Below are 27,301 nucleotides of genomic sequence, written 5' to 3'. Positions count from 1 at the left end.
ACTGCCTGTGTTTGCTGGAAGGAGTGTGGTGAACAGAATAATGCAGATTTGGCTGCCCAGATGAAAACAGATTTTGCTGATCTTTATCTCGAAAGCGATGACATTTAGAGAATAGCAAGTTCTGTGGACCAAAGCAATAGATACTTAATATTGGTCATCCTCAGAATGGGCAAACTGTGGGTAAGGGGTTTTCATACCCCATCACCATGTTCCCTGGGTTGGAGGTCAGGCTCTTGTAGACTTCTGTCTGTCTTATAGCAATGGTACTGCAATGAGAGCAGTTAATTGCAAGGAGCTCCACGCATGGAGCTCACTACATGTTCAGAAGTTCCATCTGATTGTGAGAAAGATATGCAATCTGCAAGCAGCAATTAGCAGAAACCTTCGCTGATACATAAGTCAGTTCTAAAGTTACACATGGTGCAAAGAGTTAAATAAACGAAGAACCCTTCTAGCCTGTGACTGATCAGTTCAGGAGATAGGTTACCAATAAACAGGTATGCTGTATACATGAAAGGGAGAGAAATGGATCCTAAAGACAGAACAACAAACACGAGCTACACAGTTTTAATATCAGTCCTGATATCCCACATTAAAACTCTGATCTGTTCAAATGAAAAATTTTGTGTGTTCATTCATTTGCTTTCCATATGTTTGGCATTTCTAATTTTTGCTTTAATTATTAGTGAAAAAGTCCTTAAGAACTTTCCCAGTGGGTCTCCTTTTAATACCTGCCAAAGGCATGGAGTAAATGTGAAGCTTGGTTATTCCTCTGATGTTCCTGTAATTGTTAAGACAAATACTTCCTCAGCCAAAAAGCTGTTTTTTGAAGTGAAACGTGATAAGTTAGGCACCAGGATTAGTTTATCATGACATCCACCAGAGGCACAATTGCAATCAAGACAAAGGAGGAATTTCTGATTTTGTTGTTTTGACGCAGCATTATCAATTATTTTTTTTTTTTAGCAGACACTAGACCGAGTGCAACAGGGCTCTGTTACATGCTTGTTGCCATGCATTTCAGCTTTGATTGGTGCTTTGTGTCCTCTTACCCTCATCCCTTCAAATCGGGACAATGCTCTCAGTGGTCTCAGAGCTCGGAGGGTCCTGAGGGATTTAATGGGTCCCATCTCAGAGTATCCAAGAGTGTTGGCTATGAGGCTTATTAAGGAGACCTGGATGAAGATACAAAACAAAAATCCAATCTGTTAGTACATTTCTGCCATATTCCTTCTCTTCTGCCTTTCCTTTCTGAAAAGAAGTAGCTTGTTAGTGGACCTGTAGAAATAAACCCAGCTTTAAATGGGAGTCACGTAATTGGAACAACAAACAAGAAAATGATGTTTTTACATCCATACATATATAGAACTACCAACTCACAAAACTCTTTTTTTCCCCATTTAAAAATATGCTTTCAAAGATGTTGGTTTTCTTTTAACTAAGCACACAGAAATCCTCTCAATGTCAGCTTGCACAAAGTGGATGAGAAAAGAGATCACTGTTATGAAAGCAGCATTCTGTGACACCCATGTTGTAGATTCCTTCATGCTTCTCAAGGTGCGTGTGCCTCTCCCACTACTGAAGACATGAGGAGTCATTTAAGTGCTATAATTTAGGGCTTTCCAGATGAAAGCACCTGTAAGATCTATCAATTTCCAGCCGTGATAAAAGATTTTAGTCTTAATGATCAATTATCCATCTGACACTTACTCATTAGAAAACAAGTTGTCTAGATTGCTGATCTGATTTAATAACGTAGAATCCAAAATAATCCTGTTCGTGGCTTTGAATCTGCACTTTTTCACTTTATTCTGGTTCCTGCACAGCCTCCAAAGGGAAAGAAAGCTCAATTGGAGCTCAGTGCTAAGGCCCATACATCTCAAAGACTATTTCATTGAAATAGATTTTGAAATATTTTCAAATCTGAAGTAATCGTGTAGGGGTTTCAATGCTCTTCATGTTCTTAGAGCTCTCATATTGCTCATCTAGTCATAAACATGGATGCTGTCAGACTCAGGACTGGGCTCTGGATGAACCACGTGGTTATTGAAATTATGAGTCAGATGAATAAATACATGGAGGAAATGGGTTCTGTGCACTCAAATTGATGTTCACAATGAATCCTTATCAAGCAGGGAGTGAGAAACAAGCACCTTTCCAACACTATCAGCATCGTCATGACTTGAATGTATTAAAAAATGAAACCCAAATGGATCTCCACATGGATATTCTCCAAAGGGCAATGCTATGGCACATATTTTTGTCTTTGGGAGAAATATATGAGCACAGAAAATGACCTCAACCCCAAAAAACCTTGGAACAGCCTATCCAGAAGGGCAGGCTGTATAAGAAAAATAGTATACTCAGTCATAGAACAACAATCTGCACGATCATACACTTCAGAGTGATCCCATTCACTGTGAAACAAATGCACAGATTTATAACTAATCAATACAGAGCACTCAACACCCTCCTTCTTTGCTGGCTTTGCCCAGTGACTGCAGATCAGTTCTTTTCAAGGTTTCCAAACTGCCCTGGTATGTGCATCTGTACACTTCCTTCATCCCAGATTACATCCTTAAGTCCACTTTCCATCAAGGCAGAAGATGTCCTGTTCAAACTCTGCGGGACTGGACCTTGGATCTGAGCAGATTACCATTTTCTCCAGAGTGCCATAAATGTCACCCTGAAACACATCACAGGTGCTGTTGTCCTCCTGACACAGATTTACACAGCATTAGATATCCATTTGGAGGATTAGGCCATGAAGCAGTGTGATATTTGGCAATGATTTACGAGGCTGGAGTCAGAACTGAGTTTGTGGCAACTTGTTTAAATGCTCATCTGTTGGTTTTGAAGGTATCCCCATCAAACATTATTTATAGGAGAATCACTAACCCACAGGCTTGGCCATTTGGACTTGATTAAAAGTGACCTGGAAGGTTATTTTTAGGAAGGAAAAAAAAACAAGCAGTTTTCAAAATTGGTGCTGACTGCCCCACATAATCATGGCAAAAGGTGAAGTCAGCAGTTTCTGCATTTTTTTTTTCCTGCTACAGCCCGGAGCTACTCTAAGTTTCTGCTTTTGTTCCCTGCTCAGTATGAGAATCCTGCAGGCACCCAGAAAACATCAGCAGGAGCAGCGTAGCCTCCAGATTCATGATACTTCACCTATTTCTAATCCTTCCAGTACTCAGTACCTGTTTGCAAAAGGTTTTGTCGTTTTTTTTTTTCAGAGAAAATTATCTCTGAAGACCAGACAGTACTGTAACATTACAGAGACAGGTGAATCCCAAAGAATCCTACTGTCTAAAGTGCTTCCCCAAAAATGCACAACTTGCTGTTGGGTTTGAGATTTCTTTTGCATGGCACATATGTTCATGAGCTACTAAGTCTCTCATCCTCCTATGCACCTCTTCTTAACTAAGATGCCTTTTTATTGTTCTTATTTGCAGGTGCTCTGCTTCTAACATCTTCTTTGAGGTACTTTCTAGAACCTTCTGAATCATACTAAGAAACTTCTACAGTTTTCTGTCTAAACCTTTGTTTCCTTAACAGTACCCTCTGCTTTGGCTGTAGGCTGCTCCATATCCCCTTTCCTTCCTGATGGTTCCTCTGAAGTCCCCAGGATGACTCTTTCATTGGAGTTTGCTATCTATCATGAGCCCCAGTTCACAACCTAGTCAGAAATAAGAGGCTGTAAAGATGGGAAAGGGTCCTCCTAAATTAAAAACGGGATCCTGCCTCTACAGGCCTTAATGGCAGAAGACCCAACAGTCCCATGGGCTTGGATTTCAGCCACATGACAGGTCTTCATATCAGCACAGCCCAACAAGAACTCAGCCTCAGCACTCTCAGCGACCTCTCAAAAAGGATTCCACCCTGAACGAGTAGAAACTCCTGAAAGAAGCAGCATTTACCACCAGGTTCAATGGCAGAGTTGAGTTTCCCAGCAACTCCCAGGCTTCAGACAAGACCACAGTTGATGTCCCCTACATAACTTGTCTTCTTATATCCACTGTAGAGAGATGGGCATTGCTGAGCTCTCTTTGATCCTGGCATGTAAGAAAATTTGTCACTCCTGTTCCTCACTTTCTTTGTTTACAAGTAGTTTTACCTATACATATCTACAGATATACCTGTATGCCATATTTCTAAATGCAATTTATCTAGATAATTTCCTTTGCTGGGAAAAATAATGGACCTTGAAGGGGTTTGTACAACAGCCTCCTTGATATGGGTACAGGAAAATACGAGTGAACTCCTCACCTTTAATTTTTTTTCTTTTGCCATTTTCACTGTCATGCTCAAGAAAAAAATCAGAGCTTTTAAACCTTGTATTTTAAACCTGCATTGAGCACCAAAAATGCAAGCCATGGGGATTATTTGGCCCATGCATGGATTTCTGAAAGGGAGCCTCTGTCATCTATGGAGCTTAGCAGCATGGGTCTGTCATTGTACAACATGCACAGGTGTTTCCAAGGCAAAACTGAGAAGAATCAATGGATTCAGACTGCTGTAATACAAGCAATGATCTCTAAAAGGAGACTAGCCCCACTGGTAGCTCTTTAAAGTTGTTGCTATTATGCTTCTAACGAGAACAATGCCTGAATTTCTTAAGCATTTTAGAAATACGCTACTAGATTATGTTTGACAAGAAGTCTTGTCCAAGAATCAGGATGTAGTCCCTCATCCAGTTTTACTATTTGAATGGGATATTGTCATTTGTGAGAGGAGAAATATGACTCATTCAGGCCGTCAAACATCTAGTGTTAGGTTCCCACAGTGCTCAGTGCTGTTCCTACAAACTGGCCAAGGTGTGCCTGTACTCCCCTGCGAGAAGCAAAGTGGTGGGGATGGCAAAATGAGCTCCTTTGAAAATCAGCTTCTCCTCAAGCACTGACTTTATAGTGCACTTTTCCAAGCTATCAAATGTTTCAAACTCCTCGAAGACCTCTGTGGGGAGCACACTGGTACTCACATAATTCATGAGCTAACAGATATGCAGCACTTCTCAGACTACTGAAATTATGAACACAGAGATAAAGTCACAGAACAGGTATATATGTCTTCACTATCTGACAGTGACTTAAGAAATTGGTGTTGTAAACCGATATAAACCCCAGTAAAGCTGTCAAAAGAGAATTTTAAGAGCGTGAAAAAAAGCACTGTAAAATGGGAAGCACAATAATGAGTTTCCTTTCAGCATACACAGAGGAAAGGGTCTTTAATCAAAGGAGACAGACTTTTTTTCCCAAGGATCTACTGCATTCATAACAGTAGTTGGGTTACTTCCTATACACACGCATTGTAACAGCACATCAGGAGCATGCACACTCTCTACTCAGGCAAATTTCCTGGTGCCAAAAAGCACAGCCTTTGGGAGCAACACTTCACCTGAGCCTGACAAAGCTCCCTATAACAAGGAGGTAGATTTGAGCTGCGGATTTGAGACCTTTCTATTTTTTTTTTCCTTCTCACCATCCTAAAAGCACATCCTTACAGATAATGAACCAAGTGGGCCCAGGCAGTGCGATGCTCCTTGGCACAGACCACATCAGCACTGAGATGAACTAACAGCAGAGCCAAGGAATGAACTCTTTGGTCTGGGCAGCTTTAAGAATCCTCCTTGGCAGCCAACATAATGCCTAAAATCTGTGAGCAGGTCACTGCTAACTACACATCCTGCAAGCTGGGAGAGGAGCACAAATGTCTGCCCTGGCTGGGGACGCAGCATGTGCTGTGTGCACTCAGGGATTTCATCAAATTAACCTGCTTGCTCCAATGAGAGAAGAGGGGGTGAGAAGAAAAAGGCTGTCTGAAAGGGAGCACAGCAGCTGAGCTGAAAGCTAGGACCACTTATTTAAATAAGTTCTTTCAGCTAATGCAGGCCCCAAGTGCTTTCATGTAGCTTCCTGTGTGCCCCAGCAACACCTGTCTCTCTCTAATTGTGCTTTATTTCTTCAGTTATTTATTTTTTAAATGCAAGGTAGAAGGAAGTAAGTTCAGATTACTTTGGGCATCTCCTTTCCACCAGATTCTCACAAGCCACGTGGCAGCTCAGTGCCATTAAAAACCAGACCCCTTGTCCCTGGTTGCTTCTCTTCATTTGGAAAGGAACAACATTACATCTGTATCTTGACCGCAGAATGAGAAAACTAGAGGGAAACAGGAATTTGCAAATACAGTTGAAATATCCAGAGCTTCGGTTAGCTCCCTAAAATACCATTGGGTGAAAAAGGCCTGTAATAATGTTGCTGTTGCCTCCAGTACCTACCATTTCTGAGCAGAAGTTTATTATTCCCTTAATCTTTTCTCATATCTGTTTACCCTTTCACTTGGGCACTGCGTTTTCTGCCTCACAGATGCCTAATGCATGATTGCACCTGCAAATCCAGGAGCTGCTCAGCAGCAACAAAAAGCAGAAAAGTAAATGAAAGCCTTTAAAATAGGACACTGGAGATGCTCAGATGCCCTGTGCCAAATTTCCACCTCTGCTGCCCGCCTCCTTGAGACACAGTCCTTACATTCAAGTGAAGGCCATGGGCTCTGAAGCTGGCCATGGTATGGGGATGAAAGCAGTAACAAAGGGCTGCCCTCACTGCAGCAGGTCTGCTTCTGCTATCAAGTGCTCTCACGTATGGCAATACAATGGGATACAGGAGTGCTTGGCTTAATTATAAACAAAAAATTATCTCCTGGAAACCCAGACACTAATTCTTATAAATCAGGTTTAAAAAAGGCTTTCACACCATCCACTCAGCCTTTTTGTCTAGAGGGAATTTCCTCTTTAATTTCTTTTTTCTTCATCTAATACTCAAACTAAAGCTGTGAAAATCTATTCATGCTCCGTCTTCCGAGTCAGTTCCCAGCTCCTTGTGTCCTCAGATTTTACGGCAGTGTGTTTTGAGGCAATATGTGCCTCCCCTGTTGTCAGAAGCGCTCTCACATACACCATTCCTGCATTGCATCCCAATTGCTTCCTGGCAGTCTCCAGAAGAACCTATTTATATCTGGCTGTTCTCTTAATCTGTCACCTCCTTCACACCTGCTCAGGCTTTTCGAACAGCTCCAGTGCATTCCCAAGGCAGATGGCTGCAAGCCAGGAACTAAACCTCAGCTAATTTCTGGGAGTGAGCTGAACAACCTGCTGCTGTGTGCCTGCATCCAGCAAGATGCCAAAGGGCTCGGCTGCCTTTGGGATTCGTGGGTTTCCTATTCCTCATGGGTTTTCAGACTGTTTCAGTTCCTCTTTTTCATTAGGGAAAATGTCTTCTCAGAAGGAGTGGTAACTCATTGGCACAAGCTGCCTGGGAAAGGCGATGGTGTCACTGACCCTGGAGGTGTCCCAGAACCGTGGAGATGTGGCACCGAGGGACACAGTCAGTGGGCATGGAGAGGATGGGTTGGTGGTTGGACTTGGTGATCTTAAAGGTCTATTCCAAACTTTTAACGATTCAATGATTCTACGATCCTATGATCTTCCTATTGTGGCTTTGCCAGATCTCTGGGTGCCATTGATCAGCACGGGTAAGGATTGCAGAAGCACTGATGTGACTTCTGGGGACTGTGGGACACACCTAGGTGAGTCAGCACTTGGCTGGGACTTTCCTTCTTGCAGCAGAGTTGGCTGCGTGAGTTCAGCTGCTTGGGAAAATCTACTGTTCCTACTGAGATTTGGAGTAAAATAATTTCTTCACTGTCAACTCCACTCTGCTTCTCATCCAGATGTCGTGCAGAGACTGCCTTGATTTAGGACAGCTGAGCAGAAACGATATTCTCCCCTTCAAAAGATCTATGAAAACACTGCCTGACGCATCCCAGGGTACCCCTTGATGCCGACTACTGTTGTCAGGAGTAGATGGGGATGCACTTGATTATTATTTATTACTTGAAGATAGCGTTACGATGCCAGGGGTGTGCATAGTGATTGCTGAGAGAACATTTCCCTGGGGCTCAGCCCCATCGGATGTGCTCCACTTCCATCCCAGCCGGTGGGAGTTGAGGTGCTGAGCTGAAATGATGCTTATTTCTGGGCAGGATTAGGCTCAGCATGTCTTGAATACGACATAATCCATAAGAAAAAGAGAAAAATGTGGGTGCGCTGTTTTCACAAGTTGAAGTTCTGGCTTTCCTTGTTTGCTTAAAACATTTATTTAATCAAATGGTCAAAATCAATAGCAAAAATACCAAAATTGATGTGGCAAATATGGATGGCTTGGCTTGAAATTTTCTCTGTGTAGCTGAACTCATCAATGTGACTCAATCCTGACAGTGTAGTGAATATGTTGGGGTGGAGGGGGGCTCTGAAAAATTTCTGCCAGGAAGGACATCTCCAATTTCTGCCAGGAAGGACAAACTACAATGGTGCCAGAGAACAAGGAGTGCCCATTTTCATAGCACAAAGCACTCCAAAGCACAGCCTAGACAAGGTAGGAGGTCAGCCCAACATCTCTGCTCCCCTGGGAACAGCTTCAGATTTCCTCCTAACTGTTTTTTATTCCTCTTTGACTGCCACCAGTCTCTTCAGCACCCCATTCACTCCTGATCTTCCAGGATAAAGCTTCAGCCTTGGTGGAAAGATGTTTTGCACTCTGCAGCAACTGGGGTTGCAAAGGTGCTGGTCATCAAGAAGAACTGTAGGAAAACCCACCTTCAGCCTTACAGAGCATGGAAAGGTATGTGCACTCTTAAATATGCTTCACATCTCCTTCCCAGAATTGATCCTGCATCTAAGGGAGAACATCAGTCTATAAGGAATTTGTCTGCCGTGCTGATGGAGGTGGCTAGACAGGCTGCATGCAAGAACTCGAAGGTTTTATCCACTACTCTCTTTCCACAGTATCATTAAAGTTAGAAAATACCTCTAAGATTACCAAGTCCAACACCAACCTATCCCACCATGCCCACTAACCATATCCCTCAGTGCTACATGTTCCTTGGATCCCTCTGGGGACTGTGACTCCACCACTTCTCTGGGCAACCTGTGCCAATGCCTGACCACTCTGAGAATTTCTTCTGAATCCTAGAATCACAGACTCATAGGATCACCAAGGTTGGAAAAGACCTCCAAGACCATTAAGTCTAACCATCTTAATATCCAACCTGAACCTCCTCTGCCACACTTTGAGGCCAAGGATGTTTTCATAATGTTATTCTACAAAAAGAGTATTGAAATCCTATTGAAGAAATGGAAGGGGTTGGTAAATCCAGTTGAGCACAATCTGAGCTGAGCTAAGTTTTTTACATCACTTTCAAAAGCTGAAATTCTCCCTTAATAAATGCATCTTCATACTGCAACCATTTCCTAGCGTGTAAGCTTGGCTTCCTGCCGGACTTTTCACCTTCATTCACCTGCTCATCCTCCTGTGGATGAAGCAAACTTTGTCCTGCTGTGCCTTGCCTGAAATCCAGCTTGTGCCTTACTTGGCGTTTATGTGGTAACTAACATAAGGTGCAAACAAAGATAAGACAAGACATTTGGATGTTTTCGCATGTGTTATGTTGAGATAAAGCATGCAGAAGTCAGAAGGCAGATTTACAGTGCCCGCTGACCAGCTAACACACATTAAAACCATTTATCTTCACATGGAATTTTTTTCTCCACTTATGCTGAATTAGCCAATGTGAAGTAAAACAGCATTTTATATATTTTTTTCTCTGAAGCAAGGCTCCCTGGCTTGTGGACAGAGGTTCTCTTTTCTATTACTTAGCTGGGAGGTTTATGTCATTGGCAGAAGCCCAAAAGAATGCACTGAGACATTCTCAGAGATCCCAGAAGAGAATTTGCTTTGAGGAACTGGAAGGAAACCAGTCAGAAACCTGTACTGAGGTAATAATACTCTGCTGTAACCTGTGGATTTTCAATAGCTCACAGACAGCACTAATAAATTCACTCACAAGATGCTTCTTCAAGTGATGAACTATATTATTTTTACTCTATCTTGGCTGTATTTCTGTCATTCTGTTCCCATGGGCTTTTCCAAACAGAAACTAGATGAAATCCACATGTTTTTAAGGCACTATCCAAAGAATACAAATTGGATTTCAGTGCTGTCTTGGAGCAACTCATTACAGCAGATTGTGTAATTGCTGGTAAAGCAAACAGAAATCACCTTGCTAATCAACAGGGAGTACAGATGCAAAACAAAACAAAAAACAGTTAAAATAATCATAAGCTGTCAATATTTACTTCACACAGCAAGTTTTTAATTGTCACTTAAAGACAATCCAACACAAGGGCATAATTTAATTCAATTCAATTCTCAGCTAGGGATAAAAAGACTGTTAAACTTATTCACCTCAAACCCAAAGATTATTAGCTGTTCTTTAACTCATCTGGCAGTGAAGTATTCTAAGTAGAAGTCTTAGAAGAAGAGCTTTCCAGGAAAATATCCTGGAAAATGTCTGTATTTTTTAAGCCTTCAGTGGAAATGACAGTGTATTTAATGACTGAACATTCATAAGCAGCTCTTAGACAAGCAGACATGACATTTGGCAGCAAATGGGAAATTTGGAAAGGTGCTCAATGGGGAGTACAGGCCTCCAAGTACAAACTAAGCAGTGTCAGACAAACACCAGGAACACTTTCTGTTATAACCTTCACAAGCAATTGCTTTGGGAAAGATCTTTCCCTAGATCTTGAAAGATGTGATAATCTCAGGAAGAATTTGTGGGGAAATGCTGACCTCCCCTCATCACTGAAACCAGTGAACAACAGAATCTTTTAAACTTTTATAGTTACTAACTCTTGGTCAATTAAATCGAAGCCAAAAGCTGCAATGGAGATTAAAAAAACTGTGGGTTTTTTTTTTTTTTGTTTTGTTTTTCAGAGTATTGCTACCAATGAGTTAGGGCTGTTGCATCTTGTTTATGAGAGTTTTCTATTGATGGCATCTTCAGGGTCTGTCCCCTCCTCTGCAGTGTGGGATCAGCAAGCAAAGAATGGAAGGGAAGGGAAGAATTGAATAGGAGTCATCATGGTTGGAAAAGACCACTAAGATCATCTAGTCCAACCGTCAACCCAAGAAGATGCTGACTGCAACATCTCTGCCCTTGCAATGATGTTGAGCCTTCCCTCAATGACCACTGCAGTGGCATCAGCTGCAGCTCAGAATTAATTAGTTGAAGCTTGAACTAGATAAGCTTGAGATAGTATTTATAGGGCAGAGGAAACAACTGAAAGTGACACCAAACATGATGCCAGCATGTACAACTGGTGGAGTTTATCTGCTCCTTGTTTTTAATCCTGACTGTCTCTGTGTGCTGCAGGACATGCCTGGCTGAGAGCAGTTTTCATATACATTCGGTTTGAATGCCATGCACCTTCATCTCTGGTCCTATTTGTACTCCCTGTTTAATCTGCTTAGCATGAAGAGGTTTTGATTGCATGAATGCTTGGAAAATTTTTATTCTTCATGAAAATATTTGCCTGTGCAGCCTAGAAAAAAAGCTTGTGCGTAAACACCGTTCCTGATGGTGATGCTGATGTCTGTCTACACATCAGACACACTACAATCTCTGATTTTTTGTCCTTTGAAAACAGCCGGGTCTTACACTCCTCATCACTCCAATCTATGTGCATGGGAAAGCTGTATTTGCAGAAGTGAGTTACTTTTAGGAGTGTACTTGCTGTATGCAGGGAGGTAGTATAGATGTACATTGTTTAGTATATCCAAAATTTTGGCAGACATGTAAGGCAGCTCTACCAGGTACCTTAAACTGAAAGAAGCCTCTATTTGTGGTTTGATTATTCCTTTCTCCCTCCCAAAGAAATTTGTTGCAGCATGGTTGATACGATTTCATCATATTGCACTGTATTTAAAAGCTGTCTCTTTCTACTTTACTACACTAGCACACTTCTTTGACATGCAGAGGCCCATTGGCAGAGGTCATCCTGTAGGGATTCTACCCCCAGCAAAAACAGCTCTCAGTCTGCACATTTTCTACCATTTTCTTTGGTAATCCACAATTGCTGCTCCAAAGGCCCAAATCAGAGTCAGAGGTCTTTCACTGAACAGGGTAAGTATGAGGAAATAACAATTCTTCAGCAATGTGCTTACAGCTCCTTTGGGTTCTCTTCCCATTTAGAAATAGTGAATGGCTGCAAATTTTGAGATTGTTTTATGAATTATTCACAACAGAGAAAGGGTTCTCAGTTGCATTTGTACAATGAGAAAACACAGATGATAGATGGTTTCCCATGTCCAAAGAAAAATCAACCATTGCAGCTTGAATTTTGAATACCGATACCAAATTACTAATGAATAATTTGCGGATCAGGAATTTTTAAGTGAATAATTTCAAACAAATAAATTTGAGAAAATCAGACAAGTGGTTCATCTGCTTCTTTTGGAGGAGCTAATTCACCCATTCACTCCCTTCTGCAGCTCAGTTGCAGTGATTTGGTTCTCAAAGGACCAAAAAGAAAATGTAAATGCAAGTAAAAAGTGTGCTGTAAAAATGTTACTCTGCCAATTCTGAGTGGCAGGGTATGTGAGTAACAGGGTAGAAGAGCATCTGTTAAACCTGCTAAAAATACAGTACCAGTTCTCATAATCTGTGCTGGCAAATGACTTTGAAGGAAATATCGGGACATGGGGAACAGCTTTTTTAACTGAGGATGTTAAAGGGCAAACAATTTTGTTGGACCTAGGAAGTAACTAAACCAACCCAAGGGTTGGACAACTTTTGAGCTAGCTTGGGGAGCCAATGAAAATGGTGTTTACATGTGGTTTAAGAAAATAAAAAACTCAGGGCATTGAGTGTGCTGGGGACAGAGAGTCCCAGGGAGGAGGGGGGGAGGGTTGTACCCTTGGCTATAGTTAATGTTTATAATGCAGCAGAGCATTGCTTTGGTAAATTGCAATTGCTTTGGTAAATTCATCATGCAAACAGTTAGTCCTGTCAGGGAGATCCCTACTTACAGTTTGTGACACTACTGAGCTTTCATCTAGCCCTTCTAATCCTCAGAACTATGATGAACGTTAGCTCCAAATTCCTGGAAACCCATACAACATTATGGGAGCCTTAGCAGTCCCACTATAAAGATGGGGAAATCACAGAAAAAAAGCTATGTCACTTAACCTAAACCAGAGTAAGCACAGTTTTCAGGACTGGGCTATAAATTAGGAACTGGTGGTTTCCAATTTCGTGGTTAGATAATTAAACCAGGCTTTCCTCTTCTACTGAAGCTAATCTGTGAAAAATAAGTGCCTTCCATTTAAGAGGTTTCCAAGCATGTATGCGAAGAGGAATTTATGACTTACAATTTATGTAAAGAACTTCCTTTTCATAAATCAATTTATTAAAGCTCTGGAGAAGCTTCCAAAGGCTCTGATCCAGTAGTGCACTTAGACATGCCCATAACTTCAGACCAGTAAATCATCTCATTGAAGTGCTTTTCTGGAATAGTGCCAAAGACAGAGCAGCATTCCCCCGAGTGGAGGTTCAGACTTAAATTGGGGGGGAAAAATAAATTATCAGAAGTTTAATAAGTCGCAGCCATGGTTTACTTCTGCCAGCCTTCTGTATTAATACCTCAAGCTCATAAGAAATGGCCTCAGGGAGATAATTGTATCTATTGATACCCTGGGATGAGATGTTAAAGCTATTGTGGAGGATGCAGTGCTTCTGGTCTTCCTTGCACTGACCAGATTGCACATCCAGGTATTGTGAAAGTTCAGGTTTTGTGTGCTAACATCTCTTGCTCTTCTGCACGGGTGTTCACACAACTTTGGAGAGGACATGGCTGGTTCTAGCAACATCCCTGGGGAATGAGCTCCCAACTATTCCTGGTTTTAAAGATCATCTTCTCATGAGAAGCTAAGCACTGTAGTATTTCAAGGATTTATGGTTTTGTAATAGTGAAATCACTTTGATGGCAGCATTATTCATACCTGCCTCTGGAATCCTTCACTTGTAAAGAAGAGCAGAAGGGGATATTACATTAGCAGGGTAACACCTCTATCGACGACACAAGAGTTTGTTGGGCACGCCGTGTCCTAATAATGAGTGGTCACATAGTAAGGCTGGTGATCTCTTTCTACATTCACCAAAGATTGTTACTCAGAGTCGGAGTGCCAGCTGTCATTTTGCTGATACAAAGCTGCCTGACTTAACAGCCCATCCTTCTCGCCATAAAATCACAACACAAGAAGCAGCCTAGTTCCAAAACAATACTCACATCGACAATGAGGAAGTCAAGCCAGCACCAGGCATTGGTGAAATACTTCTTGAAGCCGTAAGCCACCCATTTCAGGAGCATTTCCAAGACAAAGATGTAAGTGAATATTTTGTCAGCGTATTCCAGCATGGTTTTTATGTTTTTTCGATCTTCAAGGTAAATATCTTCAAAAGCCTGGAAGTGCAAAATATTGATTAAAACCTTCTCCTGAATGGTGCCAGAAAGCATCAGTGCTGCTCTGCAAGTCTGTAGTACCACAGAGAGGACATCATGTACTGGATATGGTTTAATGTTACCACCAGAATAAGTGCACAGACATAGATAGGACTGATCCTAATCTAATAGGCAGAATCTGACCCTTACATTTAGTCAGACATGTCTTGCTGCTAATGATGACAAATTGGGTTATTAACATGCTTACGCCTGTGTTACAGAGCACAGAGTTCCCTGGCTTCTGTTCAGCCATCACATTTCAGGTAGCTACAACTGCCTGCCTCGAGAAACTCTCATTATTATTCACTTAACAGAGCAATTATGTTTTAAAGGTCAAGGTATCTATCTACCCATCTCATCTGTCCAACTAAGCTTGTGCAGGGCATCATCAAAAGGCATTCAGTGCCTGCATCAAGTACAAGCAACTTAATAATGCTTGTAAAATATTTATGATATGAAACAATGTGCTTACTAAAATCAAACAAGTTAAGTCATCCCATAATAAACAAGTAATAACCTAATAATGCCATAACACATGATACCAGTGTCAACAAGTCACACAGAGGGCTTCGTTGGGAGCTGCTTCCCCAGTTTACCAAATGGCCACTGTTACCCCAACTGCCTCTGTGTCTCTCTAGCCTGGAAGTCCCAAGCCTTGATATATTCCACTTGTCCCACTGTGTGACCTTGGCAGCAAGCACAGTGTTATTTGAGAGGGCCTGTACTAACCATCCTCATTATCTGCATTTACATATTTCAAGATCTGTCGTTGCTTTCTGAGGAACTTCCAAAAGTTAGCAAACAAGCAGTGCCTGCAGATACAAGAAGTGTGCTACTTGTCACTCCGGCGATCACACTGGTCTTTTGCCTGCCAGGAAACAATAATTAAACTGACAAGACAGCTCTGGCAGCCCAAGCCAACGCTTGTCCATTTGTCCCCACACTTCAGGGTGACGTTTTTGCAGCGGCTCAATCTCCTATCTTGCCTTCAAAAATGATATTTCAAGGGTGTGAAAGAGCTGCCGGAGAAAGCCACAGAAAACAATGCACAGACGGGAGTTTATCAGTTCTGGTAGGGGCTCACTCACTTTGTCAGATGACTTGCTGTACTTTGCAATTACCACAAAAATAACAACAAACTATTCAAAGTGATTTCCTCCTCTTCCTCCTGCCTTTGCTCTCCTTGTTTTCTACTGACTAGTCAGAAAGTACATTTTGTTTGGTCTACCAAAAGCACACTGTGAGCCAGGAAGAAGCTTAAGAAGTGGTGAGGGATATGCAACCTGAATGCCCCAGATGCACTGTACTCCTGCACAAGCTATAGACATTACACAAAAGACTAAACTAAACATTAAGGGCTGTTTCTTCTGCATTGCATTGTGTATTAAAAAAGAATTAAACACGATACCTGCAGTGTTCCTCACAATTATTGTTAGAACACAGACTCCCAGTTTGAGTGTTTTTGGCTTAAAAGCACAAGAAAGGTTTTCAGATCTTCTGCAATAAGCTGTAGATCTATCTTAATGATTTGACTACCATATACAAATAGAACAGAGTCACTAAGGTTGGAAAAGCCCTTTGAGATCATTGAGTCCAACCATCCTCCCCATGCCCACTAAACCTCTTTAAACTCCCTTAAGAACTCAGTGTTTTGCAGGGATGTGACCAGATGAGCTCAATGTTTGGAAAGTTCCCCTAAAATAAGAGAAGGAAAGATAGCGTGCATTTCTCCCAACATCTCCAATCCAAATGTTGAAGCAAATTGCTGGTATATGAGAAGATGCAGTGGAATTTGCCCTCGTGTGGAAGTGTACCGATCAAATTCCAAATCACTCACACACACAAAAGTATGCAATGAAAATTAGATGTGATTTCTATTTCAGTATTTAAGGCACTTTTAAGTACATATGTAACGAAGTGCATTTCTCTGAAGTGTATTGTAGCAAATGACATGCCCTCTTCAAAATGCGTTAAAAAATTAACACACAGATCCTTAAGCTGGTGCAAAAACTGTCAGAACCCATTGATTTCAGCAAAGCTATGACAATTTTCAGCAGCCTCATATCTACACAAATTATTCGGCCTTTTCCTTTTAACAATAAAACAGAATCCCCTGTGAGAAATTTCAGCCCATCCCTTGTGGACCTGAAAAATGGTCTTTCCCTTCTGCATCAACATTTACATATCTCCATCTTCTTCTCTCCCTGCAGAGATTTTCTTTAAACTACAGAAGACAAGTTCTTCCGTGTTTTCCTTTTTTTTTTAGGCCACTGATAATTTGTGTTTCCCTCCTCTGGAGTTTCTTCAATTAGTCCACGTCTTTCCCAAAGTGCAGTGCCCAGAGCTGCAGCCTATGCTCCAGCTGAGGCCTCCTTGATGCCAACTGGAGTGGAAGAACATGCTTATTTGTACAGCCCAGTGGGGTGTTCAGCTTTTGTGTGGTGCTGTGATGTAGTTTATTCTGTTTATTGCCTGTTCTCTCTCCATCTCCTTTTAGTAAATCTGCTACCTTATCAGTCAGGCTGCAATTTGTCTTTCTGCCCTTGATTATCCCTGGTGAGGTGAAGCATGCAACTTTCTAAGTAGGCTTTCATCTTAGATACTGAAGGCAGATTCATCCATTTGGCAGAAGTTAATCCCAACCTTAAGACAAACCTGTCCAAATGTGGTGCGGCCTGCAAATTTAGGAGGTGCATTTCTTACTCCTTCACTGAAAAGAACATCAAGGACTGCTGAACAAAATTCCAGAGCACTTTTGATATACCCCTTTGCTGTATGACCAGTGAGAAACCTGGGAGAAATCCTCCCAATTTCAGGGATGTATCTGACCCATGTAAATCACAGAATGGCTTGGGTTGGAAGAGAATCATTCAGTCCCAACCCTCTGCCCTAGGTAGGGTTGCCAACCACTAAATCAGGCACCACCAGCTAAACTCTCAGAAGTTGCCACTGGTTGCTACTACCATAACAAGCCTGGGGCTGTTAGTACAGAGCAGATAATCCCAGTGGGATCTCAGCAGCAGAGGATCCTTTATCGGAGTCACTAACAATGACCAATGAGCCACCATGAGTGAGCATTCATTCAGCAGCAAGCAGGAGATATCTGAGCAGGGAAGGTAGGGTGGGTTAAGCTAAGCTGTGTTCAGAATGTAATAGGCATCTTTTTCTTCGCTGATCAGAAGATACGCCTTAAAAAAAAGCAAGAAAAAGGTACCCCTAGAGCAAAATACAAGTCTTCAGATGGGAACTACCAGGGAGCAGTTATAGGACACTGAAGCAGTAATTCTAGGCTATGTCCTCATGCAGACTTCCTTAAACATGCCTTTTTCAAAACCGACGCACATCATAATTTAATGTTATAACACAAGAAGTTCCCCATTATATGGAAAAGGCAGATGAAATTAGAGAAGCAGAAAGCCCATTTTACTCCCAAACATATTATGCTTTGAGAAATAAGCAGTGAGGGCTCCTAAGATCACCTGATTTAAGAACATCTCTTAGATCCATGTCCGCCTTCAACTAACAAGGAATTCCTGATACACTCACCAGGGCTCCACTGCTCAGCAGTATCATGAATATGATGAAAGTTTCAAACCAGTTGTGTTCAACAATCCTGTAGCAAGTTTTCCGGAGCCTCCACCAGATTTTGCCTGGAAATTTTGAGATGTCCACGGAACAGCACGGAAAGAACCGCACACACACTGAAAAGGAGCAAAACAGGAACAAAGCAATTGTAAAAAAAAAAACCAAAACAACAAGCTATTTAATACTATTTAATTCTTAAATCTGCAATAAGTACGTGCTGAACAGGATTGCTTCTAGCACAAGTTACTGTGTGAAGTCTTTCCTCCCTTGTTCTCTTCTTTCCCTTCTCATTTGCCTTCTATTTTCCTGCTTCACTCCACTGTCCAAAAATATTCCAAGCCACCTGAAACCCATCCCAGTGGTTTCTCCTAGTGATTTTTGTGATCTAGAATATTTTGATCATGAGTCACCACTACCCCAGGTCGATCACGTTGTATTAGCCTGGCTCAGGCAGCCCCACTGATCAGGTTTAATGACTCCAGCAGGGTTATTACCAATAATTTCCACACCCCTCTGAATGTAGAAGGGACATTTTCTCGGTATTACAGTACCACGAGATTTGCTGATTAAAAGCAGCAACCTGATGAAAAGGAGATGAGGGGAGAAGGCGTTGCTGCACTGCAAATGGGACAAATGTGCTGAAGAGACTTAGGAAAAGCAGGAGCAGATTTTGGTCTCTTGGTCTCTCATGAGTTTAATTAAGGCAACAGGCCAACTTCGTAAAGGCACTTAGGTGGCTAAATACCCTTTGTCTTCAGCAGAAATTTAGTCGTCCAGCCTCTGTTCACTGCAAGTTCCCTACCAGCCTTCATAGCTCTGTCTGATCTTACTGAGATGTTGCAATGACAAATATGTTGTAATGGCTAAATGCCATGGTGGTAACAGGGACCGTAGAAGGATCTCTGGTTGCAAAATTTTGGCCAATTTTAGTCTTCTTATCAGAATTACATTGTTACAGCAAAAGAATACTTTTGTTGGAAGGGGACAGATCCATCTCTGGATCTGTCCATCATCATAAAAACCATTTATAAAAGCATAATGTTTGTTGTCTTGTATTGGTAGGAACTTGAAACTATGATGAGAAGGCACCTGGTAGCCAGGACTTGCTCTTTTCCAGGGTGACCATTCAGACTTATGTCAGATAATTTGACTCACGTCCTTTGTAAAGACAGGAGTTAGATGTGATGATTCTTATGGGTCCCTTCCAACTCAGGATGTCCTCTGATTCTACGACACTAAGTGTGATGATATTTGCTGATGAGAACTACACCTAGAAACTAACTTATTTCAAAATAAATCAAGCTTTCTGTCTTTAATCTATGCATTGCACAGAAATAGACTTTGTTATGAATCTTTATAGTCCCACCAGGAGAAAATAAATCACAAGCTGACTGCTCCCCTAGCTGAAAGGTGGCCAAGGTCACCGACACTTCTTGAGGCATCCACCAACTGCTCAGAAGTGACAAGAGAGAACATCTCACTGTGGTGATGTAACGCAATGTTATTGCAAGTAGAAATAATATTTAGTCAAGGAATGTGGGGAAGGAAAGAGGGCGAGTGCCGAGGATACACAGAAGGCAGATGCTGCTAATTCAAGGTGGCATAACTGAGGCGCCTGAGCTGCTTGTGATTTGCAAGGAGATCAAATGCAAGTCTTGAGATCGCTGTTGAGGCTGTGCTGGCAGTGGGCTCTGCCAGGAGGAAGCAAGCTGCTAAGTCTCCTGTGATCCTTCTGTAAGTTTATATGAGCTTAGATCCTTGCTATGGGGTGGGAGAGGTATAGGATGTCACTATGATGTTTCACACATGAACCACTCCCAGAGTTCCCGTTTATCCCTCATCCCTGAGATGTCTGGTATGTGTAGGTTCTGGGCTGTATGAGGTTTTGGTATGGGACTAAGCATAGGAAACCACTAATGCAAGTGTAATGTGACAGCAAGACAAGTAACTACTGGTCCTCTAAATATTTCCATCATACAGACCCACACTATTACTCAGTTTAACAGCGTACTCAGGAATTCAGAGAAATTCTGGGCTCAGCTGCAATACATTAAGTTAATCAAATTGTTTGAGAGAACATAATGCTAGAAAATGCAAGTGTAAGGATTGGCTCTCTGCCTCTGCAGTCAGGTACCACTCCAGCAGAGGAAAGTGTTATCCTTTGCTTCAACCTTCATCATCAGAGAACTGTGGCAAGGGATAAAAAGGTATCGAACTAGTCAGCACTTTCTCCTAAAACCTGTACAGAGATACTAACCTGTGTGATTTGGGTTCTTCTAAGGTACATGGAACAGGCACGCAGTACTATATGATACCAGGAACCCTGAGCTAGCACACTCCTATGGCAGCTCTGCTAGGAAATGGCCATGCCTGTACACTGTATGCCCATCAGCATGATGTGACACAAGGGATTATTAGCTGCATCTCTTAGAAGAAAACTCATGCGCTATTTCTCCTATTTCTGTTATTCCCTTTGATGAAGGCCTCAACTCAGCCAGTCATGGGCTCAGGAAACAGCGCTGGAAAGGGACAGACTCTTCCAGCAACTGGCTCTCCCCATTGTAAGATATTGGATGAATCATTCTCTGGAGGAGTCTGCTCCACACAAGGAACTGACATGATTACCTGGGCCCAGGCACAGCTAAAATTAGGGAACCATCTTCCAAGTAAATACTAATGAGCAGGGAATAATAAGATCTGAAGTTATTTCAATTGTGATGGAAAATGCTTGTAAAATGGTAAAAACAGGCTATTTCTGATTCAGTCAGCTTCCATCTGATCATCTACAGGTACAGAGAGGTATTTTTAAAGACAGAAAGGCAGCGAGTACCACTAATCTTTTTTTTTTATTATTATTATTTTTATGCTCTTTGATGGCTTTCATGCAATTCTCCTCTGAAAAAAAATCCTACTTACTGACAGTAATACCTTGAAAAATCCAAAATAGCCTCTCAGATGAGTCAGCCCAAAATCACAGCGCTATTAAATCCCATGCTTTTGATTGGGCCCAATTCAGAAATGTTTAGACCAGATTCTGATACAATTACTAATGTCAAGTAGCAATTCCGTGAATTATCATGCTGGTTGCAATTCGGATGAAATGCTATTTTTAACTACTCATAAATCAAACAGAAAAAAAGGAAGCTGAGAGGAAAAAATAATAAATAATAAAAAAGAGACCACAAATAAGTCTTCTAATGAGCAAAGTTCTATTCCTATTATGGAATTTCTGATTTCACTCAGTCACTGATCTTTAATACCTGTGCTTTTTGGGACTCTCTAGTAATGCTGGCAGCATACTGCTTGGTGACCTTGACCCAGGCTTAAATGCTGCAAGCTTTACGTAATCCAACAAAAAAGTATCCCTGACATCGGTCAGCATTCCAAGAGTTGTTTTTTTCCCCCAGTTTCTGTGAAATAAAAATAACATAAACATCCCAGCATGTTCTAGGCACAATCTGGTGAGGATCTGAGCAACCACATCTCTGACTAACTTCTACAGAGCAGGTGGTCACAAGGCCCAGCTTCAGGACTGGAAAGTCATTTGCTTGATCCACACGTAGAACATCACTCATTAATACCCTTTAACACAGCAAGTGTCATGAATAAACCCTTTAGTGCTTCTTATAACAGCATTACTCATGCTGCCTGGTCTAACAGATTTGTGCTATCCCCAAAAACCAATGCTTATTGGGGAGCTGGTTGCGTGGAGGCTGATTATCTTGTGATTTATTCAGGACTTCATTTGCCATCCTAATGCATATTGGGCTGCGTGCTTTTTGAGAGCAAAGTGACTCATTTACATCGTGGCGTTTTTGATAGTAGGTTACTGCTCAACAGAAACACAGAACAGCAGAAAAAAGTCCTGCACAAAAGGTCAAGATATTTGCTAGCACATCAGTGAAGCTATGCTGCACTAGTGGTCAACATGCCCAAGAAGAACAGCTGTTTTCAACTCTTATTTCAACATCACCGATAATTTCTCACTAAATCGAGGCACATTCATCAAGAAACCTTTCCAAGAAACCTTTCCAAATGCATCAGTTGACTGTGATATTTTTTACTTCTTCTTTGCTTTCTGTAACAAGGAATTGTTCCCTTCAGTCACTGTGGTATCCTGTGGCACAATCACAAACTGCAGGTTAAAATGGGTCCTATCCTGAAACCTCCCCCGTAGGTGTGACAGAGGAAACTCCTCCTTAAAGCATCTGCCACAACAATAACGAACAACATACCTCAAGAAAAAAAATAATTTATAATTTAATTTAATTTACAATGCATTTTGTGTAACTATTCATTTTGCCTTTGGTTCTGCACTCACATTTTCTAACCTGCTGCATTATAATCACGGAGCTGTTAGACATGATTACATTACCTTCCTGTATTAGGAGAAAAATCACCTTGTAAATGTGGGAGCTCACTGCAAAAACTTCTGCATGTACAACAGCTTCATGCTTATAAGCAAAGCCTTTATAAATCCACTGCTTGTTCACAGCAACATTTACCTTCAGTTTTTGCATAAAAATGTTCAACGTGTTTTGGTGAGATTGGGCTGCTGATTCTCATCGGTAACCCTGGAAAACCAATTAATTTCTTCTATACTGTGGAGCAGTACGGCTGATAACTTTTGTACACAATAATTTCACAGCTACTTTTCCACAGAAAATCCCAATTGTTGGGACATACATTTTTAGATCAAGATATTTTGCTTAGGTTTGAATGCTGGTGTCAATACTGCTTGGTTTGACACAGGGAAAATATGGCTTCCTTTGCATAAACTAAAACAGGCAGGTATTCATGACTCAGTTTTAATGCATGCATTTGCCAACCCAGGTTTCTAATAACCAGCCTGGCTAGCTGTGCATGCTCAAGCAAAACAATATCATATCCTTCTTGGCTTGGAGGGAACACAACTCTACAGACTCTCCTATCTCCTTCTTTTTCTCATCCTCTGGTTCCACATGGCTAGGTTTTGTGCTGTGCTAGCACTAACACAGATTTGCTATTGCTGTCACCAGCATTTGGGTACCTGAGACACAGATGAAGATTAGAATTATTTCCCATGTAATACATAGTAAAGCTTCCAACAAAGCCAAAGTCTATTGCGTGTTTTCACTTTCCCGATGGCTTTACAAGGATACACTGTTTGTTTATCTGCCTCTACTCACTTCCAAGCATATCCTCTTAAGAGGTCACTGCAACTAATAGTATGACGTCTTCAAGTGAAGGCAGTGGGCATCCTGGTCCACAGTGAAGTGAGCCTTGCTTTAAGCATGGGGTTGGGAGAGCTGAAATCTACCCATCCTGCCCAACCCAACTCACTGGTTCTGCACAAGTGATGGGACTATAACTATCTTTTGATGTCTGAGAACTGTATACAGAAAATAATAGTATGTCCTTTCTACTGAAAAATACACTCTATCTCAGGTATTAGGGCTAAAGAAAAGAGTCACCTCCAAACTTGTCTTTGTTCTGTGATTTGTTTTCTAGGATGATACTCAACATGTCTTGTTGGTCTTGGTTTACTTTTACTCAGCTTTCAAACCTCAGCAGCTGAGATAACTCGTTCGGTTTTGTGGTCTGTTGGAGCTCCTCCTTCACATCAGCACTTTTGAGCAGCCACTAACTGCCATTGGAGATGATACAATGCCAATCCCACCATTAACAAGAATAACTTCACTATTAACTAGCATAACTTCACTTTAGTGCGTGACATTTTCCAGCTGCGATAATTGCTCCTAAGCAGTCACATGAAAATCTGGTTGTGGGCACCCAGTGTGTCACGAGTTGCAGTTGACCGCGTGTTGATCTAGGTAGCTCATTCTCGCACAACCATCTGATGATACGCCTTTGCCAGCGGGCCTTGTCCGGGGAATTACGCTTGAGGACTCAGTGAAAACTTTCTCCTATTAGGGTCTGGGACAGAGGAGCGTGCTAGGGTCAGGGGCTCTATTTGAACAACCTTCTCTGAGACACAGAAGATAATGCCCAAGCAGATAGCAATTCTTGATGCAGAGAATGCATACCAACGGAGGTAACAGCACTAGAGTGTTGCAAGGCATCTGGAAGGAAAAGTACCCAAATAGCTGGCATTACCTAGATGTTGCTTTCTCAGCAACTGACAACAAGAACGATCTCTCCATTTCTATCAGTTTTTTCCCAGCAATACTTGCTGGCTGCCAGAGCTGTGACCCTACCTTGGCTTCACATTTCCTGACCCAAGAATATTCCCAGTTCACCCTAATCACAGCTATTTTGAGATGATAACAAATTAACAAGTCTCCCCAAGATGAAATGACCCATGGCTAATCTGGTTCACCTTACTCCGGGAAAACTCTGACCTCAGCAAACTTTCAGCAACTATTTCCAGAACATGTACTATCTTTATTGCCTTTGTTATCTGAAAAAGGGGGCTGAATTTGGAACATATTTGTTCAGGGCACAACCTGTGCTGAATGTGTTTAGAAATGTCATAGTTTGCATTTAGACAGCTGATGAACTAACAAGGCAAGAAATTAACTCTCCCTCTCAACCAGCTTCATCTCACCTAATCTTCAGTCATAAATGTTAGGTGGTCATTCTCCCACATACACCAAATATTGTATCTCCTTATTAGAAGACAGCAAGGGCAACACTAGATAAAATTGGCTGGTGCTTGTTTTTCAATAATTCCATTTTAGTATTTAAAAATGGTGTTGTATATTATCTATATAGACTGCTTTTGTTTTGTTGCATTTTGTTTTAACTAGACTTCAATGATAGCTGCATAAGACTTAATTGAAATGGTAACTTTGAGGAAAGATATTGGAAGGCATTTAAAAGAACAAGATGACAGGAAAATACTTTGATTCCTTCTGTAAATACAAACTCCTTCATCACTGCAGCAAGAGTCAGTTGGACACTCAGTTTATGACTCTTTGACTTGAAATTCGACAAGGGAACATTCATGTGCCAAATTCACGAATTTTTGTCAAATTCAAATCACATCGATCCCATACAGCAGTCTCTAAAAAAACTTGCATGAATGCATGCGGCCTGGAAAACAGAACAGATGTGCTGGGGACAATGCGAACTGCAACTGCCTCCCCACTGCCCCTAGCCAGCATGCACGCCATGAAGGTCTGGGAGCAGGTTCTGCTTCAGTTTCCACTCAGTGTTCAAGGCTCAGCTGGCCATAGCCTGGGAAAAGATGAGGACATCCTGACTTGAACAGGGGCTGGTAAGCAATGAGGAGAGATGAGGAATGAAAGTAAAAAAGGAAGGAGCAGTGATGCTGTGCTCAGGGGGAAGGGAGACGGAGCCAGAAGGGTGGGTGTCATAGAGTCCAAAGACTATCCCAAGTTGAGAGACACCCACAAGGATCATCAGGTCCAACTCCTGGATTTAACCCACAAAAAGACTGGGTTTTGGCCCATCTCCTGATTTCCATACTTCTCTGTTGTCAGGACGACAGCTGGGCTGCAAAGCTAGACTAATACTTCCAATGATCTACCTAGAAGACGACTGCTTGCCACTGCTACCCCACCTTCCACTGACATGGTCTTCCAACAAATCAGCTTGGTATTAGTATGAGACTGCACAATGGAGATTCAGGCAGGTCTGGCTATTTTTGGAAATAGAAGGACAGAATGCAACTGCTCTGGGAATGAACCAGGCTGTACATCAAATGAAACAACGAGCTGTGTGATTCCCATCTTATTTGTTTCAAAAACTGGAAATTGATCAAGGCCAATCACTACAATCAAAGTTAGAGCATTTATAAACTGTCTGGCATTTGACTAGCACCAGTCTTATAATACAAGTTTGTTTGCTCAGTTTAATATAATTCCTCATTTTTCAGAGCACAGTATAGTTTGCTGCTCACTAGCCTCAGTAAGAAATATATAGTGAAAGAATGAAAACACCAGATCTAATTTTTAAACATTATCATCTAGGCCAGAACAGTTACAGCACAGTACCATGCTTTCCTCAGTCAACTGCACTAATTTTTGGCTACTGCTTTTAAGCAGAGCTGACAAAAAAATGTTTAAATCCTAGGGACATTTGTAAGCCCTGAAGGGCTCCCTTACCTCATTCAATCATCTTTCTCACACATATAGAGATGCACATTTTTGCTGACTTCAGGGGCATTCATATACCCAGTAAAACATCTCTTTCTGATCCCATCTGAGCAGCTCTGTTTTTATTTATAATAACCCTTGAATTTTCAAGGAAATATTCAGCTAACCCTATTTTTCCTAATCCAGATTTAAAGGAATATGAGAACTCTTACTGAGATAACATTTGGAATAGAACTCACTCAGAAGAAATGAACTGGAATGTTATTTTTCTTACAGACTTTTAAAAATATAACTTTACAAGCAGCAGGGTTTTAAACCTGTGTTTTGGTGTAGGAAGGTGTTAAAAATAATAAAATATTGGCTCATTAAAAATAGTAAATATGAAAATATTTGAAAATATGAAAATATGTAAATATGAATTGTTATCCAAGGTAATTAAAGTAAAATACCCTGTACATAACACATCCCATTGTCAGATGGAAGTTACATGGATATGATAATCTTTACACCTTTTAAAATAAGTGGAAGAAAGTCCCTGGGACTCACGATCTCTGCAGACAGTTCTATTAACTGCCCTGTATACACGTCAGCAATGCAAGCATCCTAATCTCTTTAGTTCTCTACTTGAGAACTCTACTAAGTTGGATCATATGCAGTTTTGGAAGGCAAAGTCCTCACTGGCCAAGTTAGAAATATCAACTTTTTTTTTAAATAAAATATAGCACAAAATATGATGAAAAAAAAATGCCCAGCATGTTAGAAGCTACACAGGAACTTTGAGCTTGCCTGTGGCTTATCTCACTTTGGAAATACAATGTCTAATGTTAAAAAGTAATTTTGGAGCACGACAGTATCTAAGACATGAAGTGCATCCAGTGAAATCCTATTGCAAGCAGAGTAACTTGGTGTGAACACGGAGACACATTTGATAAGAGAGCAGGAGGGTTCTCGCCTCAGCAGTGCAATGAAACACACAGGCCCTTACCTTCGGGGAAGCAATCTTCAGGCTCCATCAGCTCCTCAGCAAATTCAGGGATCTGCTCCAGCAGTTCTGCAGGATTTGTCAAATCCACTGTGCTGCCTTCAGAAAGACTGATTTCATCAAGCTTGTTGTCAACAAGAGCAAAGATGAGGAAAACAAATTGATCAATCGCCCCAAAGGAATTAGCTGAGTTCTTATTCTTAACCAGTATCCCAGCCAAAGCAGTCACAACAGTGAAATGGCCATGCTCAAGTGACAGCTTTACCTACACTAACA

General features: G+C 41.4%; 1 protein-coding gene across 3 annotated transcripts in view; it reads right to left on the bottom strand.

Moving 5' to 3' along the window:
* LOC136053936 (sodium channel protein type 5 subunit alpha-like) overlaps positions 1 to 27,301 on the bottom strand; it is a 562,080-nt gene that overhangs the window by 378,587 nt on the left and 156,192 nt on the right. For all 3 annotated transcript variants that reach the window (XM_065744930.1, XM_065744928.1, XM_065744929.1), the window contains 4 exons: positions 27,029 to 27,149; positions 17,945 to 18,099; positions 14,186 to 14,359; positions 1,053 to 1,175 (listed from right to left, as the gene is read on the bottom strand). In XM_065744930.1, coding sequence (XP_065601002.1) covers positions 1,053 to 1,175; positions 14,186 to 14,359; positions 17,945 to 18,099; positions 27,029 to 27,149 — 573 coding nt within the window. The remainder of the gene's footprint in view (positions 1 to 1,052; positions 1,176 to 14,185; positions 14,360 to 17,944; positions 18,100 to 27,028; positions 27,150 to 27,301) is intronic.

Source organism: Cyrtonyx montezumae, unplaced genomic scaffold (genome assembly GCF_038088225.1).
Source record: "Cyrtonyx montezumae isolate F1298 unplaced genomic scaffold, pur_monq_1.0 scaffold_32, whole genome shotgun sequence".
Classification (NCBI taxonomy): domain Eukaryota; kingdom Metazoa; phylum Chordata; class Aves; order Galliformes; family Odontophoridae; genus Cyrtonyx; species Cyrtonyx montezumae.
The sequence above is the reverse complement of the archived record's forward strand: the minus strand, read 5'-3'. Positions and strand labels throughout refer to the sequence as shown.